Below are 22,154 nucleotides of genomic sequence, written 5' to 3' on the forward strand. Positions count from 1 at the left end.
ATGACTTCTGTTCTTAAAGGAGCCATAAACAATATGTAAAATCCCTTATCAAGTGGATCCCATTGACTTATAATACAATCCTTCTGGGTTACGTAATTTTTGATGGTTTTAATAGCTGCAGACTAAACTATATTCATGTCAGTGGAACCCAGCACTGATGTGAGCAGAGCCTAAGCTGGTCTTCTGATAGTGACGTTATTCAATATGCCGGTCTTGCTATAAAAAATATTCCGTATATCTTGTAGGATCACTAGTAAGTCTGGTATTAACAGTCCTTTGGGAGGTCCAACTTAGTGATTGGCAGCTATGTGTGTATGCACATCCATACAGAAAAGGCGGTTACTTACTGAGTAAGACCTCCCATTGGACTCCCAAAGGGATTCTCTAGGGCTATAAAACTGATGGCATGTCCCCAGGATAGACCACCAATGTTTAATCGATTGCCATCCAACCTCTGGGATCCTCATCAATCAACACAATGAAAGGGCATTTTCACCTTATTGAGGCGAGCTTCAATACCCGACACGGCCTTTCATACAAACTAACTACTGTAGTACAACTCCATCATTGTGCTGGTTAGATGGGGCTCCCATAGGTCAGTCCCCCAGTAATCGCACATTGATTGCCTTTGCGAAATCATCTGTTGTTCGTTCCGGGTATGAATAGATTTACAGCTAAGTATTAACATTTCCCTTGTCGCTAAGGTGTGTTTCTATACCGTATGATACTGTTAGCACAGATTGGACAGGGACAGTATGGTAAGCGCCCTTTTGCACGTGACAATTGTTGAGTGCAGAAGCGCCTGACAGCTGTTAGAGTGATGATTGCTCTTATGTATTTACACGCGAACAATCATCGTTTCCCTGCAGGACAGAATTTGTATGTAAATAGGGAATTGCATTATGGGTCTGTTTTCCGACTCTGTTGACTTCTGTGAGAAAACATGCATTGAATAAAACTTGCTGTATATTTTGAAATATGGAGTACATATTCCCATAAAGAATAGCAGCTGTATAGTAAGCTGTAATGATTGTTAACTCTATGTTCCTGCCATATATAAAGTAAGCTAATAACTTAGGCCTCCTTCACACAGGTGACACTGCATCGCTGAAAGAAAATTTCAGCGATACCCTGAAAATAAGCTCTAACTTCAGAAAAAAAAAAAAGTATACTTTACCTAGAAGCCCTGTCTGGGGCCCCGCTGCAGCTTCTTCCTAGTCCCCGGCACTGGTCTTCTTCATCTCTTCTGGCCGGGGATTGAAAAATCCTCGCCTCCTGGAAGCGCTGGCTGTGATTGGCTAATGCTTAGCCAATCAGAGCCAGCCCTCGATGAATGGCTGGGATTGGTTCATTTGAGCATTGTCTGTGATTGGCTAAGCGTCAGCCAATTAGAGGCGGGGATTTTTGAAGAAGAATAGTGGAAGGATTTTGAAGAAGAATAGTGCCGGGGATCCGGGGAGAAGATGCAGCCGGGCTGACAGCGCTTCTAAAGTGATGTATACTGTTTTTTTTTAATTTTTTCCGGCAGCCAGGGCTTAGATCATGGCTTTGACAGTAGGATTTCCTACTGTCAAAGTTGCATCGCACCACACGAAAATCGCATTTTTATACGATGCAACAGAGAGGAAGGCTCTATAGGGAAACATGGGCTACAAAACCTCACGAGTCGCGGGCATATCGTCGGACCCGCAAGGTTTTTGTGTCGGGATGTCACATGCTACAAAACATTGCATGTGTGAATTAACCCATGGGCTTCAGGAATGCATGGGCTTCACATACATGCGTATTGTAGCAATGCGACTTTGTCACCCGTGTGTAGTAGGTTTTATACTAAGGTCTTGCTTTTCAAAATTTTGGCAGTCACTCAAGTAGAATTTCTTGACAACCAACCCCTCAGCCAACCAACCACTATGGGACAAACTGCTGAAGCTCGTACTTCCTGACAGCCACACAAAAGAATTAGGTGTCCATATAATATATAGTTGCAGGTATATGCCTCTCTCCATAGACGCTGTGCTGTCTTTGTCCTATATGTATCCTATTAGGTTATATTTAGAGATGAGCGAGCGTACTCGGAAAAGCACTACTCGCTTGAGTAATGTGCTTTATCCGAGTATCGCTGTGCACCCGAATCTTCAGGGACGAGCACAGCGATACTCGGATAAAGCAAATTACTCGAGCGAGTAGTGCTTTTCCGAGTACGCTCGCTCATCTCTAGTTATATTATTAGCTAATTTTGTACCAGCAGCTGGAAAATCTAAAAATATGCCACCTTGTAATACATGTTAATTGCCTAATTTGATTCTTTAGTCGTGTTTCACTCCTGGGTTTATTTCTGACTGATGGTTAACCCTTTCACAACCGGCTCATGTAAATTATGGCTGGTCCATGTACTTGCAGGTTGTTTGTTAACTTACAGGGTGAGTTTGATGGCGCTGTCAGCATCTACTCACAGTGCCATTAGCAACATCAGGCTGTCACACTGACGGCCTGATTATGTAGTGTGACCGAGAATTGAAATAATCGGATCCGTCTCACAAAAAATCTCAAGCACAGAGCTGTTCCCGCATTTGAATGATTGCTAGAGGATCCCATGATGTCAGTACCAATGGCCACACAGGGATTCTATTTGCAGATGGGCAGGCTTGCAGACATGCAGAGAAGACATAATGTGTCCTCTCTGCATGTGAATGTGTACATGTCACAGAAAATGGAGATCTAATTGGCTGTTATCATTGAATCTCTGTGATCTGTATGTGGGAACAGTAGGGAACACATATCGTAGATATCGGGACTTATTTACTAACACTGTCTAAAAGTTAGACCGTGCAACCTTAGATGATTGTCAGCTTAAACTGTGCCTAAGGAGGAGATTGAATGGAAGGTTAGTTGCGCATGCACGATGCAGCTCCATTCAGTTCCATTGAAATGGACAACCCATATAAGCAACTTTCTAAACAGTTTTCATTAAGTTTCCTACCATTTTTTTTTTGTAGAGTCTGTGCATAGTGGTTTCAGAAAAATTCCACTGCAGTTTATGTTGCAGTTTAATCTTTTCTATTGATGAGTTATCGGTTATCAATAGAAATGATTAAAGAAAAGTCACGGCATACACCTTTTTAGTGTAAAACTGAGCCAGCACTAAGCACTGTGAACTGCCTCCCCCCTAATGTCAGGGTCCATATGTGTAGATAGGCTAATACTATATGTGAATAAACACAGACCACTGAACTAATTTAAATATACCATCAGTATGCTGTTTCTGCAAAGGAAGCAATAAAAAAAAATTTGGACATTTCAGTATCTTCCTAAATCTGAAATATGTATGTTATATCGTGTGAAGAACAGAAGGAGAAGTAGACTCTAGTACTTCAATCGTCTGTCACTTTTTATCTCCTGCAGGAGGTCTTGCTGGATAATTCTATGTTGGTACGTCACCTCCTTCCCCAATGTTTGTGCTGTGCCTTCTTGCATTTTTACATTTTCTTTCTCCAGATATTTTCAACTTCAAAACATTTTCTGCCTCTCGTGTTACAAAGTTTGAATTCCACTGTCGATATTTTATTATGACAGCAGAGACCAAACAGTCCAAGAAACCGATTTCTGTAACAGATCCTTCTTAAAGGGAACTTGTCAGGTCCCCATCACTGCCCCGGCTATGGGCACTCAAGTATAGTGAAGAATATGCTGATTTCAGCAGTCTATTACTTTTACTGAACGGAACAGAAATGTTCTACTATGGGCTATCAAAATTGGAATTGTTCACCCTAGAAAAGACTGCTAAGGGGCGACCAAATAACTATGTATAAATATATTGGGGTACAATATAGAGATCTCTCCTATTTATAATCATCTATTTATACCCAGGACTGCAACTGTAACAAGGGGCCCCCTCTATGTCTAGAGAAAATAAGGTTTATTCTACACAGAAGAGGGTTCTTTACTATAAGAGCAGTAAGACTGTGGAACACTCTGCCTGAGGACGTAGTGATGGCAAAATCAATAGAGGAGTTTAAGAGGGAACTAGATGTCTTTTTGGAGTGCTATGACATTACAGGATATAGACATTAACCCTTTCCAATCCAATTTGTATCCTGGTTTTCCTAGGGGGCTTACTCTTTTTCTACCGTTATACAACAGCGCTATATGCTGGCTAAAGCCAGTACTGCGTGAGGTGACACATTGGATAGGCTCAGACAGCAGAGAGGCTGGCAATATACAGTAATAGAACCCCAACGGACGTCTTCCAACATCGGAGCTGTACAGCCTTAAATCATAATGACTTTAGACGTCAGACAGTGGATTGGAAAGGGTTAAATAACCAGAAGGATAGTTAATCTGGGTATCTTCCGACTGAGGGTCTTGGAGTCAGATATTGTTCCAGGGATTATTCTAAATGCCAATATGGAGTCTGGAAGGAATGTTTCCCCCCAAAATGGGGTAAATTGGCTTCTGCATCTTTGGGCTCATTTTTTTTTTTTTTGCCTTTCTCTGGATCAACAAGGGGGGGGTGGAAACAGGCTGAACTGGATGGACATTTTGTCTTTTTTCAACCTAGCATACTATGTGTTACTATTGGAGATGAGCGAGCATACTCGTTAAGGACAAATACTCGAGCAAGTATCGTCCTTTTCGAGTATCTGCCTGCTCGTTCGCAAAGATTCGGGGGGCGGCCAGGGAGAGCGGGGCCGCTCACCCCCATCAGCACCCGAAGTTTTGCGGAGGAGCAGGCAGATACTTGAAAAGGACGATACTTGCTCGAGTATTTGTCCTTAACGAGCATGCTCGCTCATCTCTAGTTACTATGTTAAATTTGTAAGTTTGCAGCTGCCTGCAAAGATGATTCTGATGAGGTTCGTTAATATTTATATATTCACTGCTCTCCCCTGAGCGATGTAGCTGATTGACAGGTCTCTCTGTGTTACTGTGCATACAGAGAGAGCTGTCAGTCAGCTGCATGGGGCAGGAGTAGTAGTGAATGTATGAATATTATATCTTATTGGACGCATTTTTAGTTGGTGCCGATTGCTAAGTGACAGATCACTGAAAGCAGTATGTTTGTCACTATAGTGCCGCAGTCAGAGCAATGTTTAGGGACCTGACTGGTTCCGTTTAAAGGGGATATTTACTTTATAAATAGAAGAATTGCACTCAAATATCTTGTTGGCCCCAAAGAGATTTGGAAACTTTACGGTTGGGTCCACACAGAGCGGTTTTGCCGCGGCAGATCTGCCCGCGGCCGCTAATCTCGGGATTAGCCAGCTATGTGGACGAGATTTCTCAGAAACCTCGTCCACACGGGACGGCTAATCCGCTGCTGTAAGTCCAGCTGAAACCGCGGCTGCGGCCGCCACAGCCGTGGTTTCAAAAGATGCAGCATGTCTATTTACCTTTCCTTTTTAGTTTATTTTCGTCGCGGCCGCGCTCTCCTCTATGGGAGTGCCGGCCGCAACGGAAAAGCATGCGGCCGAGCCGCTTCAAAGCCGCCGCGGCTTAAACTGCGGCGGTTCTCCCGGCGGAAATCTCGCGGTTTTTGCTACGGCCAAACCGCGAGATTTCCGACGGGAATCCGCCCTGTGTGAACCCAGCCAAGTAGCATAGCCCTTTTTATTTATGACAAAAGATAAGTATCACAGACCCTCAGAGAGGGCATCGCATAACATATCACTCTATTATTAAGGCTTACTTCCCTCTTTAAACGTGATGAAGCTGTTAGAAGAGGTGGCCAATACCTAATTAGTCCAATTTATAAAGAATAATTACATCGTTTCATGGACTGTTTATTGTGGGGGGCTGGTGTTTTTTTTATTGTTTTTCACATATCCTGGTTTATGTAGTCCAGATGCAGTTGAGCAGATTCCGAGTCTTTGCTGCAAATAACCTGTATTATGCCCACCTTCCAAGCTTCCTTTTCATGCTTTATTTCACCAAGAACGGAACCATCTTCAAATCCAGAAAGGTGATGGTTCTGGAAGCTACTTTTTTCTCTTGCATTTGCGCATGTGATAAATAACATTTCTGGTTTGCTCATACTGCCTGTTGCTTGACTTTTGTTGTCGTGTGTGTTCATTTATTTCTGTTTATATGTTGTACTTCATTCTGTATTTTGCTACATATATAGTAATTAGAGTCTGGATCTCTTGATGGACGTATTACCAGAAGGTATTTCATAACTGCTGACCCTTTTGTCCTTACAGTGAATATCCACCCTTCAACACCATTTAAGTTTTCTCTAGATTCAAAATTCTGTGCTGACTTCCACAATTTCTTATATCTTTTCAGTGGCTAGAGCCTTGATTTCTTTTCTTATATAGACTTACAAATGCTCTGCATAGGTGTAAAATTAAGATGCCATGGTTACTACCTGCAGCTGCCAGTAGAGGGAGTTTTTTAATACCTTAGGGTGGCTTCACATGAGCGTGTGCGTACATAGGTGCCTACGTATGTGCGCACCCCTGTACGCGCAAAAACACACATGTATGCGGAAATGCATTGTCTTCAATGGAGCCGCGGCTGCTGCCGGTGGTTCGATTGAAGACAATGGTCTGCCGGAACCCCGTTATTGTTTTTCAGGGAAGGGCTTTAAATATCAGAAGCAGCTGTCTGTGATTGGCTGAGCACCTCAGCCAATCACAGCCAGCTCTCTCTGAATGAGTGACAGGCGAGAGCTGCCTGTTATTGGCTGAGCGCCTCAGCCAATCAGAAGCAGCTCTTTCAGCCTACTCAAAGAACTGAATTGCAGAGTGGGGACAGCGCTGAAAGGACGTGGCTGAGCCCCGGCAGCTGAAGGAAGGTGGGTATTTCTTTTTTTTTAACACTACTTTGCCTTGTTTTTCAGGGAAGGGCTTATATTTAAAGCCCTTCCCTGAAAAACAATTACAGAATGACGGCAGCTGGATCCCCCCCCCCCCCACACTTACCTGTCCGCCGCTGCCGTGTCCCCCGCGAGTATAAAGAACACATCTGCCACATGTGGCAGATGTTTTCTTCATCCCCGCGGGGGACACGGCAGCGGCGGACAGGTAAGTGTGTGTGTTTGTGTGTGTGTGTGTGTATATATATATATGTATATATGTGTGTGTGTGTATGTATGTATGTATGTATGTATGTATGTATGTATGTATGTATATGTGTATATGTATATATATAATGTATGTATATGTATATATAATTTTTTTCTTAACACTAAAATTGTTGTTTTTCAGGGAAGAGCATATATTTAAAGCGCTTCACTGAAAAACAATTACGGGGCGCCGGCAGCAGTTGCAGCTCCATTCAAGACAATCTGTGCATTCCCTATGGTGCACGCATGTCCTATCTTTGCAGGTGCATGCCAGTAAAGCTCTGACATTTGAACACACCATAGGGAACGCATTGGTTCTAATAGACGCGTGTTTTTGTGCGCGTGTATGCACGCACAAAAACACGCTTGTGTGAAGCCACCCTTAAAATCAAGAAAAGCACAGTATACAGTTAGCTCCATCTAGTGGTGGCTGCAAAGAGAGAAAAACAAAGCTCCAACCACTATAAAGATTGATTAAAAGAAATCAACACAAACCTTTGTACCTAGAAATGACAAGACGATAAACGATGGTCATTCACTTGAATAGGGTTTAATTGAAGACTTTGTTTTGAATAAAATGTAAGGCTTCATGCCCACGGCGAGGTCGGATTCCAACTGCGAAACTTCGCAACAGAGTCAGACCCGATGCTCCCCAGAGACCCTATACTCACCTCTCTGGGTCCGCCAATAGCATCTCGGCCGGTGAACTGGCGCGCATGCGCAGTGCAGCACATGACGCGCCGGTGCTGGGCAGGTACGCAATTTCCCGCAATACTTCCACTTTGCTCACAGCTTAAGTATCGCGCGAAATACAGCTTTTATTGACCGCAATGAAAGCCGTCCGTGCGGTTTTATGCACAAATTAGAACATACTGCGATTCTTCCCCGCAAGCAGAAAGTCGCAGTTGATTTCTGCTAGTGGGCAGGGGAGAATCGTTTAACATGGCATGTCTATGGATGGACATTGCTGCAGAATTCGCGGCAGGCGTCTGTCTGCGAATTCTGCAGCAATAATCCTTCAGTGGGCATTCGGCTTAATGATAGTGTTTGTTTCTTAACACAAATCTGTTGTTGAAACCATTCTTTTTAGACCATTGTTCCAAGGTTGTTGTCACTTTTGCATGTATTATATATAGGTTCATTTGTGTAGCCCTCATTTGATCTTACGGCGGGCAGTGTTGGCGTGTCTGAGGCAGCTCGCTCAACGAGAGGCAGCAGAGGTGTCAGAACATGCTATGACTATGGCCAAGGATGGGCATGAAGATTTGAAAATGGGTGAGTGCTGTTTCTTCATAACACACATTGTGTTTCTAAGAAATGATGCGCTATATCCTGTGATCAGAAAATGTATGTAAAGTTTACTGAGGTATTCTGGGCTTTTAGAAGTGATGACCTGTCCTCTGGATAGATCATCACTAGTTGATCAGCAGGGATCTGCTGCTTGGGATTACATTTAGGGCTAATGCCCACGAACGGATTTGTACCGTGGTTCCCGTGGCGTAAATCTGCGTGGAATTCTGCAACTATTAGGTTCTATTGAACCTAATAGGTTTTCTGCCAGCCAATGCCGACATGCGTTATATTACCGCGGATTTATGCTAGCGGCAAAAAAACCACGGCATGTTCTATTTCCTGCGGATTTACACCGCGGGGCGTCTCCATCAATATAACCTTGATGGAGACTGTGGAAAAACGTGCTATATTCCACGATCAGCAGCGGCCGTGGTTTGTTTCCAATCCCGGTACTCCCACGGTGTAAAACTGTGGGCGTATCCTCCGACAGCCGTGGGTAAAAGCATATTGAAAAATAAGTGAACACATGTAGTCCATGAAGTCTGCTGTGCATCTCTTTGGTGCTCCTTTAAGAGATTGCAAGGTGGTCAGTAGCCCCTGCGTTACCAAGTACTGCACTGTTATTAGTGTCTCTCACTTCTGCTTTTGCCATTGTTTTCCAGTCAGATACTTTGAGAACCTCCTTAATATATCATATTGGAAAGGCAGTGACTTAAATATGACTATAACTTAAATATGGCTAAAATGTGGTCAAATTAAAAGAGAGAGCTGAGCATGTTTAGCTAACTACTATACTCTTTCTTTCTCCTAAGCAGATGTGAACATGCGAGAACTCGGCTTGGAAGGAGTGTTGCTGAGCCTTTTGGACAGAGAGAATGACCCTCAACTGCGTCAAGATGTGAAAGAAACCCTCTTTCACATGCAGAGCTGTACAGGAGTCAGCCGTCTTTCTTTCTGGCTGCGACTTCACAAAGACATTCTTTCTGCTTCTGCAGGTAAAATTTGGTTGCGTGAGAGTTAAAGGTTTCGTGTTAAGAGCACAGCCCATGTTCATATGCCCTGTTATAGAGAGTGTTATCCCCCTTGGGACCCTCCTCTAAGACTCCACTCCAGCCACTCGGTAAGGACAGCTCTTTTTTTTGTGGACCTTCTGCTGTCCTGGTATTGCAGGACGGACGTGCATGCACATAGGCATTCTGTAATACTACATTTCGCTGCAGAGGAAATGTGTGGCTGGCCACTGCTTGCCTCAATAAAATCATATGATTGCTGGGGGTGCCGAGAGCGGAAGAGGAGTGGTCGGCTGATCGCTCGTGGCCCTGCATTCTGGGAAGGTTTGCGCATGTTGGCACAAACCCATTTTAAGGATTAGCAGATAAAGTATGTTATTTGCCATTCTGACATTTAATATGAAGCTTTTTGTCCACAGATTTTGCAGCAGTGGCCTCAGTGGATACTACTCAAGAAGAAGACTCGGAGCAATGTTGCTCTGACTCTGTACTAACATCTAAGAAAGAGGAGTCCTCTACTCCGTCCGTTAGTCCACGTTGGCACACAAGAGTGTTTTCAATGGAATGTGTTAGCATGCTAGTTTCACAGTGTGTTAGGGAGGGAGGTGCTCACTTCAATGTGGTTGAGGCACAGGAGATGAAGCACAAAGAACCAGACAGTAAGTGACACTAATGTGTGTGTGTTTGGGTTTTTAACAAATTCATATTAAAATTGTAATTATTTGGGCCGTTTCATCAGAAGTTATCTCATCACCCTTTAGTCCTTGAGAATCGTGTTTTTGTATTATTATATACTACATGAAAAAGTATGTGTAAAATAGCTCAACAGTGGATTTTAAGTTACAAGGCTGGTTTGCTTGTTGTTTTTTTTTTTTGTTTTTAAATTGTTGACATTTTTTCCAGTTGACTCGCATGGTGAATAAGAACTAAGTTTGAAACACATTGGCATTATTTATGTGTCATCCACGGTCTGCTTGCCATTTTGGATGCTTTATTCAGCTATAATAAAGATTTGGGGACTTAAAGGGGTTGTCCCGCGCCAAAACGTTTTTTTTTTTTTTTCAACTCCCCCCGTTCGGCGCGAGACAATCCCGATGCAGGGGTTAAAAAAGAAAACCGCACAGTGCTTACCTAAATCCCCGCGCTCCGGTGACTTATTACTTACCTGCTGAAGATGGCCGCCGGGATCTTCTCCCTCGGTGGACCGCAGGGCTTCTGTGCGGTCCATTGCCGATTCCAGCCTCCTGATTGGCTGGAATCGGCACGTGACGGGGCGGAGCTACAAGGAGCCACTCTCCGGCACGAGCGGCCCCATTGAGAAAAGAAGAAGACCGGACTGCGCAAGCGCGTCTAATCCGGCGATTAGACGCTGAAAATTAGACGGCTCCATGGAAACGAGGACGCTAGCAACGGAGCAGGTAAGTGAAAAACTTCTGATAACTTCTGTATGGCTCATAATTAATGCACAATGTACATTACAAAGTGCATTAATATGGCCATACAGAAGTGTATAGACCCACTTGCTGCCGCGGGACAACCCCTTTAAGCTCCTTGACCTAGAACTTTTTTTCCTTTTAACATTGGCTGAAAAATTGCTCACACGAGTAATTTTGAGTGGATAAGTTGTCCCTTCTAAATAAGGGACCCAACGTGGTGCTGAGCAAGAAATCGCTCATTAGTTGCTGGTTGTTTTGTTTCAGCTCACTGAAATGAGGCGACTACAGTTCCTGTGCTGCAGCAGCTGTCTTTGGGAGATAATGCACTTTACTATGTGCAGGATAAGTCAGCTTTTGGATTATTGGGTGGTAGTGATCGCTATCATCATCAAGAGAAATCTAGAAAAATTCCTTCCTAACCCCAGGTGTAGCGCAATAGAAACTCTATTACAAACACCGACCAATACACAGGGCTCAGAGCAGCTGCTTCTGGACTGATCGCAGTGGCACCTGGCACTGACAGCCAGCGCTGCCTGGAAAACCCCTTTAGGCCTCATGTCCATGGGGAAAATCAGGCCCACCGCGGATTCTTAATGCAGAATCCCGCAGCGGGTCCCTCCTTTTCCGCGGACATGAGGCCTAAAAGAAGAATTACTTATCTGTCTGGACGCTGCGGATCTGCCCTCCGTCGCGGCTGGATTTTCTTTCTTCGGCCCGGCGGAGGTGCTCGGCACGCCGGGCCGAAGCTTCCATAGGATTCAATAGAAGCCTGTGGGAGCCGTCCCCGCTGGAGACCGGCACTAAAATTGAGCATGCTGCGGGTGTTTTCCCACACACACAATCCGCACCTCAGGGGAAAATGACATCCGCAGGTGTTTAATTACCTGCGGGTATGCAATGCATCCCTATGGCACGCGGATTACGCGTGCGGGTGATCCGCTGCGGATCTGTACCTGTGGACATGAGGCCTTAAGGCATACAGTTAGTTGGACCATATGTGTCGGTCAGTGAACATTATTAACACTTAATTCTTAAACATGTTGTTTCTTAGGAGACTTCCTGGTTCTGCATCTTCAAGATCTGGTTCGCATGTCCTTTATGGCTGCCACAGATCATAGTGAGCAACTGCGTCTGGTTGGGCTCCAGGCTCTGCTCCTGGTTATACAACGGTTTTCCTCTGTGCCTGAACCTGAATTTCCTGGTCATCTTGTACTAGAGCAATACCAAGCCAATGTGAGTTTCCCTTTGAGCTTTTACATATATTGCTCATTGTCACTAATAGATATATCGGTCTACATGCATAAGAAAACCGTCTCAGTGTAAACTTTGTGTTATGCATTTCTCTACTCACAGGTATTGGCTGCAGTAAGACCAGCTTTTAACTCGGATACTCATCCTGATGTGACTGCTACGGCCTGCCAGGTAAGTAATCTAGGTGTATGTTGTTCTTAAGGCCCATTTATACGTAACGATTATTGCTCAAAATCCGTTCAAACGACCTGAAAACTAGCGATAATCGTTACATGTAAACGCGGGCATCGTGCACTTTTTGTCTGAACGATGATTTTTAAGGTGAACTTTAAATCCATTCTTCAGCCGCAGAGAGATAAAGTATCTCTCAATAGACAGCATGCTGTGTTCTCCACAGGAGCCAGGAGATTACATTGTAACCTGCTGGCAGTCCCTATGGCCAGTAACCCTTTGTGCATAAAGATCGCTAAAACTTTTAATCTTTCAATTGAAAGATTGTCTTTGCGTGTAAATGGACCTTTAGATTGATTCTCCTAAATGGACTAAATTCAACATAACTGATGCCTAGGAATTTCGGCATCCTCTTGAATACCAGGAAGTACTGTTTTTTCATATCATAGGACCTCCGTTTTTGGTGAAAAAAAACTTGTTGGCCATCCACTGTTTGATTAAAAGAAAATATACTCATGTGTTGATCCCTCATACAGGTTTGCAGTGCATGGTTGGCTAGTGGAGTTCTGAAGGACCCATCAGACTTGTATAGAGTTCAGCAACTGCTCCTGTCTTCTCTGAGCAAAGTGCAGATGATGAAGGAAACCTCAAGTGTATATAGTGAAAGCACCACTACCATGGAGACTTTGGCTGTACTGAAGGCCTGGGCAGAAGTAAGTGAAATGTATGGGATTTAACCTTAGGCTGTGTTACTGTTGATAATTGTTTCCTTAAAAGGAACCTGTCCAATTAGCACCATAAATAAAGTTTATGGACTCATAGGACAGAGGTCAAGGAGTCAAGAGGTGTGCGTTTCATACTTATTCAGCTCCCTGTTCCTTTACTGCCAAGGAAGCCACCATTCGGTCCATACATAGGACTTGTCTCCACATTCAGTGTGTATGTACACACACTAATGGGGCTTTAATATGGAGTAACAATTTTGGCTGCCCTGTTGGCTACCAATGATCATACTTATATTGATCTTCCTTTTTTTAAGCTCTATCAGATGATGCATTGTTCCCAACTACTGTTTTTTTCAATATTTCCCATATAGGGTAAAATCAGTTGACACACACCTTTTAAAAAAAGGTTAAGTAATGATTAACACCATGTGTTCTGCTGTTGCAGGATCCAAGATGTAGATGACATATGCTTGCATCAGGTTGTGACATATCATTAAATTGTAATGGGTTGGTATGTCGGGTTGTGTGTTTTTGTTCTTTTTCTTCTTTTTTTCTTTTGGGTAGAAAAGTGCAGTACTGCACTATTTTGCCTGTCAAAAAGCAACAGAAACCTTATGGACGAAGTCTAACACACAAAGCAGTATATTACCGGCGCGTAGTCTGATATATATATTGACTAGGGAAAGTACAGCCAATGTCTGCTCAAAGTAGCAACCATACCAATATGAGATATGAACTGACATAAATGCTATGTGAAAGCAGGTTTTGTATTTTTGACTGAGAATCTTCTCTACTCTTACCAATGATCTTTCATGATTTCAAGCTTAATTCTAAATGTCTTTTATAGGTCTATATTGCAGCAGTGGAGAGAAGAGAACCTGAAGGAGAGTCTGGTTGCAATCCGGGAGATGGTCTCCTTTCCATGGTACAAGCAGATATTTCCACTCTGAGCCAGTTGTGGTTGTCAGCCCTACAAGATCATGCATTGCTTACCCTTCCTCCAGAGTGCAGCCATCAGCTTCCTTCACCTGGTAAGTATCGCCTTTAAACCTTTGCTTGATATTCTTTCCTTCTTATTTTTCATGCCAAGCTGGACCTATTATTTCAAAGGGACCTCGTGTGGCGCAAAGTGTTGAGGCAGCAGAATGCAGTCCTGAGCTCTTACTCATGACCTGAAATTTGTGAATTCAATCCCTGTGTGGTTGAGGTAGCCGCCTCAAGGTTGACTCAGCCCTCCATCCTTCCGAGGTCGGTAAAATGAGTACCCAGCTTGGTGGAGGGTAAAAAATAATAAAAATTACCTGAAAGCGCTGCGGAATAAGTTGGCGCTATACAAATAACAAATCCCTTTCCCCCTTCTATCATACTATCATAGCATTTACATGTTAGCCTGTACCAAACTAACTTTAGTTACTCTTTATAATATAAAAGGGTCACTAACATTTGAGCAACATGTTATTCTTAAAAAAGGGGAATTTACTACATTTACCTAAAATAGTGAATTTGTGCTGAAAAATCCCTCTAAAGTGCTGGCCACTAGGCTTACTTTTTACCCATGGAGTATCATCTGAAAATAAGTCTCCCTATACCAACTTAGTAAGGGAAAGAAAGTTACTACTGATTAGTGATATATCCATATTGCAACAGACACAAGCTTAACTAAAGCAGTTCTTTAATTTGAATCAAATAGTTCCCCATAAATCAGCCTTCTGAACCTGAATGACTAGAATTTGTTGGACTGGGATACTGTGGTTAACTCAGTTTTCAGATTTTGAATGGAGTCCACTTTAGGTTTATTATGACTGTTCTTTTTCTAGAAGTATCTGTATTATATCCTGTAAAGCTGTTAATGAGTAGTTTCCACCAGAGCGATACCATCTCTTATGTTTTTCTTTCATTATTATATCACTATTCTACGAATGATGTTTCAGGTGGTGCATTCTACACTTCAGAGACCAGTGATGCGGCCAGGCCACACTATCTTACCTCTTGGGCTCCCATTCTTCATGCTACCTCTCTGTGGCTTAGCAGCACTGGCTTCATACTTGCAGACCCGGATGAAGCTGGCAGCCGACTTTCCCGTCCTGTCACTCCAACTACTATGGGACAAGAGCACAACAACAGGGAACCAGCCAAATCTCCCGAAGATGTGAACTCCGAGAGATTTCACTTGATTCTTGGTAATATATTAGTAAAAGATAAATGGATATTAAGAACCGCATTGTTGCTGTCTAATTTTGGTGGACTATGTAGTAAAACTACTCTTACTTAAAGTTATGCTCAATTTTTAGAATATATATAAAAGTTAGCTTTTCTTATTTCTGGAGCTCAAAATGATTTCACAACCTTGAAATAATGCTTACATGCTTATAATTTTTATAGTTTTTAGCCTTGCTCAATCAGGACACAACTTCAAGTAAATGACCTTTATTAGGAGAGTGAGTTACTTTAAAATGTACCTCCACATATACTTTGTAAATCCCCCAAACTTTACAATGTCCCTTTTGCTTCTTTGGATTGCTTAAAGATAAGGGAAGAACCAGATCTTGCAGATTCTGTCTGTTAACAATCTAAAGTACTTAAATAATGATTTTCCTTTATTATACACACTATGGCGTTGAGCCATACCCCATTTTAAGAAATGACTATGATGTGACAATAAGGATATTAAAAGTCATGCAGGGCTAAATGTTTGAATGCATCTGCTTAAGGCCGTTCTCACATCTGATTTGGAACTTCTGGTCAGAGGTTCCATCACAGATCTGGTTCAAAATACCGTACGAAAAAGCGTTGCATGCAACACTTTTTATTCTGTCTAAAAGCCGGGCACATGGCTGGAAACTGACCAGACCTCATTATAGTCAATGGAGTCCATTCAGCGCTGTTTGGTTCCACCCTGAGACGGAGCCATTTGGTCGCAGGGCTTCCTCGAATGGAGTAGGAAAGCAGAACCCTGAGCACAGGTGTGAAACCATCCTCATGTTCCCAATTTTAGTGGCTGTTAAGCTTAAAGGGGTTGTCCTGCGGCGAAATGCCCAATTTTTTTTTCAACCTACCCGCGCATTCTGCCCCGTTAAAATCAATACCGTTTGTAATTTAAAAAAAAAAATGGCTTACCTCCTTCCCAGTTCGCGCAGCATCTTCTTTTAAAGATGGCCGCCGGTCCTTTCCCAATGATGCACCGCGGTTTTCTCCCATGGTGCACCGTGGGTCTTCTCCCATGGTGCACCATGGGCTCTGTGCGTTCCATTGCCGATTCCAACCTCTTGATTGGCTGCAATCAGCACACGTGACGGGATGGAGCTACGCGATGACGCGTAGAAGGGGGCGGAGCCAGAACGCCGCTCGTGCCCGGACCGACCAGAAGGGAGAAGACCCTTCTGCGCAAGCGCGTCTAATCGGGCGATTAGACGCTGAAATTAGACAGAGCCATGGAGACGGGGACGCCAGCAACGGAGTGGGTAAGTGAATAACTTCTGTATGGCTCATATTTAATGCACGATGTATATTACAAAGTGCATTAATATGGCCATACAGAAGTACTTAACCCCACTTGCTTTCGCGGGACAACCCCTTTAATGAGTCCTTACTGCATTCAGTTACAGATTTCAATCTCTCCAAGACCAGTTAGGTGATTGCTAATTAATACATAACGGAAATAGATACTTTTGTACTGATCTTTCTTGCGGCTTAGAAACTGGGACAATCTGGATGATGTTTGACGCTTACTGTATAGCCACTGATTTTCTCGACAGGAATTTGTGTAGAATTTCTCTGTTGTCTCCCTGTGGATGCCCCTATGGAGAGAATCGCTGCTTGCCTGCAGGCTATGAAGGCATTGCTTGGAGGAGTCTGGCCTAGGACATATATAGGGGCTGATCAGGTAAATGATAATCCTTTAAAGGTGCACATATATAAAGTGCTCACACGTTGTATAGTTGTGCTATAATCTTTCTCTTCAAATACGCAAATAGAGCAGTAAGGCCTCATGCCCACGGCCGGGTCTGATACCGACTGCGAAATATCGCAGTGGATTCAGACCCTGTTCCCTGGCATTGACTCCCGCGTACCTGTCTTAAAGTCTTCTTTCTGCTCTGCGGATGTGTCGGCTGGTGTGCCGCCACTCATGGGCAGTGCAGAGAGTCGCAACGGCGATGACGCGGATCCGCTGTGACTCGCCGCAGGACGGACGGCTTCCATTGACTGCAATGGAAGCCATCCGTGCGAGGCTCGCACTAGAATAGGACATGCTACGATTTTGCTCCGTGAGCGTAAAATTGCAGTTGATTTCTGCTCGTGGGCTTGGAAAAGCGTTTTCTATAGCATTTCCTATGGGCAGTATTTGCGTGGGATTCTGAGGCGAACTCTCACTCCGGATCCTGCAATGCAAATATGGCCGTGGGCATTGGGCCTAATACGGCAAGGATAAGCCCGCTTATATACAGACTAGTAGAAGTCTTGTCCTTGCAGCCCCTAACACGGACAAGACCATACCTGCGCTCCATACCTAGTCAAAACACAAAGTATATTGCAATATTTGAAGACTTTGACTTGATTTTACTTTTCTATGGAGCCCTTTTAAAACATGTTTCTTTTTTTCTCTTGCTCAAGTATATATGAAGGATATTTTACACAAACCTTCAAGTAATTAAACCAATATTGGCCGTAGTTGTTATAAAAAAAATCCTCCAGTGTTGAAATTTATATCAGCAGCGCCTTCTATTCCCCACCCACACCAGACTGTGTTCACACATGGCTTTTTGTTTTTCAACCACAATTGAAAGCCACATTAAAGAAAAAAATGTAAGTTAAATGTAAATGTAAGTTAAAAAAAAACAACGCATGTCGTTTTCTAAAAAAAGAGTAGCATGTATTTTTTGAATGCATTTTAGAATTGCGGTTGAAAACGGCAACAAAAAAATGCCACTTGTGAACACAGCCGTAGGCCCAATGTCCAATTTGGTTTGAGGAATCCGCCCGGGTCACCTGCGCAGAATTGAATTTAACTGCACAACTGAATTCAAGCCCGCGGATTTGATTTGCGGACCATTTGGTGCAAAAAACAAATCGTAGCATGCTCCATTTCAGTGCGGATTCCGTGCGGACGGGCTCAATAGAAGTCAATGGGTGCGGACGATTCGCAGTGCACCTGCAAATAGAATTGCTGATGCACTGCAGATTTGAAGGTTAAAATCAATTAGGGAGGTGGGAAAAAGGCTGGGAGGTGGGGTTGTGGAATTTTTTTCGTGTTAATGATCCGCAGTGCATCCGCGTGGAGAAAACATTACGTGATAGATAAAAATCACCAAATATTCTCAAAAAATATGTTTAGCATAAAAACTTGATTTAAACACTGTCCTTTTCTGATGACACATTCTCTTTAATGCAAATGAGATATGGATTTTTATGTACCTGAAAAGCAAGCGCTCTGTTCTGCACTTAGGGTTCAATAAGTCTGTCATTGTGTTTCGTAGGAACTTGCTATTGAGTTGATTTCTGTATTACACCGATTGCTGTTAATGCGAGAGTCTTCGGAAATACAGTTGCTGGCCTTAGAAGTTGGGAAACAGATCTTGGATGCAGTTCAAGAACATGTGCAGGAGAGGAGGAGGAGTGCAGAAGGTAGGTCTTTGAAGCTCTGGGGTGTGAGCTAAACAGGAGAGCAGGGTATGTTTTCAATACTTATATGCAATATAGAAAAGTCAGGGTAGGGCTATGTAAGAGATTGATCATTAAAGGTGTATTTCGGCGATGGGATGTTTCTTCAGCTTTTCACTCATCCATATCGATGAGGATCCAATCACTGAGCCCCCCCCCCTCCAATCCCGAGAATGGGGGTTCCATGCCTCCCGCCACCTATTTCACAGTTCACGATACATTGTCCCATTTCTGTAGTGTAGTGGGGAATGGAACCAAGTGTCACAGTAGTGACTCTATTCCTCTCAATGGTGCAAGCAGATAACGGAGCGCTGTACTCGGCTATCTGTCTGCCCCATTGAAATGAATGGAGCAGCACATTGAAAAAAAGTCCCATCATCAGAATACCCTTCTAACTAAACGTGTCTAGTGAAAACATAGAACTCAAAAGGAAGTTGAGGATTTTTTTTTCGATTGACAATATCCCATATGCCTTATGGATGCTGAGTGTTGTAAGAACACTACTATGGTATAAGTTGGGAGTATAAATGTCAGAAGAAGGATAAGCAAAATAGAATATTGGCATTCTTTATTTCAGTGTATTTGCTTTATTTCCCTTTATTTTTAGTCGATGATGGAGCTGAGGAAAAGGAAAAATTGCCAGAGTTTGGTGAAGGACATGATACTGGTGGCTTGGTGGCTGGACATTCGCTAGTACTTGCTGCACTGGAGATGTGCCTTTGTATCCTCATTAGACAATTACCTCAACTCAGTCCTCGCCTCTCAGGAAGTATTATTGGAAGACATGCAACAAAACAACCTCTGTCACATGATTCAAACTTGCTCATTTCTGCCTCTCTGAGCATCCTAGCTGAGCTGCCATCCCTCTGCTCTCCAGAAGGTGAGTGAGAAAAGTTGATTAACTTTAATGTACTTGTTTGTGCAGAGTGCTAATGCAGCAGAAATGCAGTCCTAAGCTCTCGCTTATGACCTGAGGGTTGCAAGTCCAATCCCCGCTTGGTTCAGGTAGCCGGCTCAAGGTTGACTCAGCCTTCCATCCTTCTGAGGTCGGTAAAATGAGTACCCAGCTTACTGGGGGGGTATATATGGCTGGGTAAGGCATTGGCAAACCACCCCACAAAAACAGTCTGACAAGAAAACGTCACATTGTGACATCACCCTAGGAGTTGGTCACGACTCCTAGGGTGACTTTACCCTACCTTTACAATGTAGAGATAGACTGGCCTCTTATTTTAATGATGTATGAGTGTCCTGAACTCTAGTGAGTAGATATACACAAAATGTATAATTTATTTTGCATATATAGCCCTTTTGAACCTAACTTTGGATTCAGGATTTGATTTAAGGCCCTTATACACAGAATCATTATTGCTCAAAAAATCGTTCAAACGAGCGAAAGTGAACAATAATCATTCAGTCTAAACACAGCCAAAGACCGAACAATAAATCGTTCACTTTTCAGTCGTCGGTCATTTTATGCAGGACTAAAAATCATTGTTGGCTCATTCACTTATTGTTCTGTTTAAATACCGATTGTTTCAACATTCTCATTCACTTATACAGTGATTTCTCGTTTGACCGAGCCAACGATGCGTCTGTCTGTATAAGCAGGCTGCACGAGCAAACTCTTGACACTATTGCCTCCTTAAAGCGAGATATCGGCTCGTCTAAACGGACCCTTACTTGCAGATTTCTTTCTCCTGTTGATTATAATACTTGTAAACCTGCCTTTGCACATAAGGTAAAAGTTAGCAGAATAGCCAATTTTGATAATTTCAGCCAATCATCCTTTAAAAATTATTCATGAATGATCATTTGCTATGTCTGACTGCACTCAAAAATATCATCTGCCAGGCTGGATTTTTTTTTCGCCTGTTGTTGACCGGCAAATACGGATACATAGCATAAATTGGCCAATCAATTTGCCTCTTTCACAAGTCCACTCTTTTTTTTTTAAATTGCTCCCTCATCTGCTAGTTTAGTCTGGCATGTTAGTGACCAGATTGTTCGTACAGACTGTCCAGTGGACGATTGACTGGCCACATTCTGGCCTATGATAATCCTATGTGTATGTTCAATTTAAGACAGTATTCAGACTTTGCTGCGAATCCTTAACACAAATAAATTCTATATAACTATATACCTTCCAATCTTTCTGCCAGTCTCCTTTCTAATAGTTATATATCCTAAACCCCTTCTTCTACAGGCAGTGTGTCAATCCTGCCCACTCTGCTCTACCTAGTGCTGGGTGTTTTACAGCACACAGCTGGAAGAAATCCTGGTGGGCGACTGTCCCTAGCAGTAACCTCTGCTTTGCAAGCCCTTAAAGCTATAGTGTCGTCTCCAATGTCACGAGTAGAGAAGAGCAGAGCCTCATGGACCAGTCTTTTACGCAGTTCCACGTCTTCCATGCTTCAGTCCTGGGATTCAGGTATGTTTTTTAACAGTGACAAACAAAATTCTCATTTCCAAGACTTTTCCTAATATTGACCTTTTTGTATATCATTCTTTCCAGATGAAGAGAAGGACAGAATAGCCATGCTGACTGCTTTAACAATATTTCTTCTGTCTGCTAATCCAGAGGTGATGTCTGAGCCTGGATTGCAGAATGCTAGTCTACAGCGATTTTATTCTAGCACTGACAGCAAGGATCCGGATGTAAGCTATAGTAGGGATATGTGGGAAATTCCTAGAGGATCTGTAGGCAGGTTTTTTACCTTACAACACTTTCATAAAAATGTGCAAAAACCTGTTTTGCAATGGTATGGATGTCAGAACTGCAAGTTACTACCAAAGTAGTAAAAAAAAGAAAAATCCATCTCGGGGAAAAGCAAACCAAAAATATGTTGTCTAATAGAATTTAGAAATCTTTAAACTTGTGAAGAAATGGTTTAGCATATGGAAAAACTGGGATAGCTGTCATGTCACCCACACAGTGCTGGGGAGAAATATGGTCAACTCCAGCTTAAAGTCTAATAAAACAGACTAATATAACAGTAGAAGATTTGTTTTAATAGTTCCTTAAACGGGAAGTAACAATTTGATGTCAAGTACAATTTATAATGTGGCTAATGTTTCATTATTTTTTTTTTCTTTAGGAACAGTTAAAATGCTACCGACTGATCTTGTCCATCTTCCAGCACCCTGCTCATGATGTTGTTGCCCCATATATCTGTGAATTAGCTCCTCGTGTCGTCCGTCATCTAAGTCATGCTGATAGCAAAAAACCTCAAAGTCAGGCTGAGCTGTTAGTCCTGCAGGAAGGTGTGCGGCTGCTACAGGCTCTTATCATTGCCAGTGAGGAACAGAACCGTAAGTGTCAGATTTGTTATATATATATATATACTGTGTGTGTGTATGTGTGTGTGTGTGTGTGTGTGTGTGTGTGTGTGTGTATATATATATATATATATATATATATATATATATATATATATATATATATAATCATTGATATTCACTATAATTAGAATTTCTGTTCTCCCGTAGCATATGCTGTAGAAAAAGTATAAAATGATCCTTTTAAGAACTGCTTACAGTAAAGATA

General features: G+C 42.8%; 1 protein-coding gene across 2 annotated transcripts in view; it reads left to right on the top strand.

Annotated features, from left to right (window-relative positions):
• Positions 1–22,154, top strand: part of HEATR5A (HEAT repeat containing 5A) — a 69,368-nt gene that overhangs the window by 41,037 nt on the left and 6,177 nt on the right. The window contains exons 21-35 of one of the 2 annotated variants that reach the window (XM_066608562.1): positions 3,403–3,429; positions 8,200–8,338; positions 9,172–9,351; positions 9,786–10,025; positions 11,854–12,035; positions 12,156–12,224; positions 12,761–12,937; positions 13,797–13,980; positions 14,881–15,129; positions 16,705–16,832; positions 18,424–18,571; positions 19,215–19,487; positions 20,814–21,038; positions 21,123–21,265; positions 21,706–21,919. In XM_066608562.1, the coding sequence (XP_066464659.1) occupies positions 3,403–3,429; positions 8,200–8,338; positions 9,172–9,351; positions 9,786–10,025; positions 11,854–12,035; positions 12,156–12,224; positions 12,761–12,937; positions 13,797–13,980; positions 14,881–15,129; positions 16,705–16,832; positions 18,424–18,571; positions 19,215–19,487; positions 20,814–21,038; positions 21,123–21,265; positions 21,706–21,919 (2,578 nt within the window). The remainder of the gene's footprint in view (positions 1–3,402; positions 3,430–8,199; positions 8,339–9,171; positions 9,352–9,785; positions 10,026–11,853; positions 12,036–12,155; positions 12,225–12,760; positions 12,938–13,796; positions 13,981–14,880; positions 15,130–16,704; positions 16,833–18,423; positions 18,572–19,214; positions 19,488–20,813; positions 21,039–21,122; positions 21,266–21,705; positions 21,920–22,154) is intronic. The other variant, XM_066608563.1, reaches the window with a different exon arrangement.

The sequence above is a fragment of the Eleutherodactylus coqui genome, chromosome 6 (assembly GCF_035609145.1).
Source record: "Eleutherodactylus coqui strain aEleCoq1 chromosome 6, aEleCoq1.hap1, whole genome shotgun sequence".
Lineage (NCBI taxonomy): Eukaryota > Metazoa > Chordata > Amphibia > Anura > Eleutherodactylidae > Eleutherodactylus > Eleutherodactylus coqui.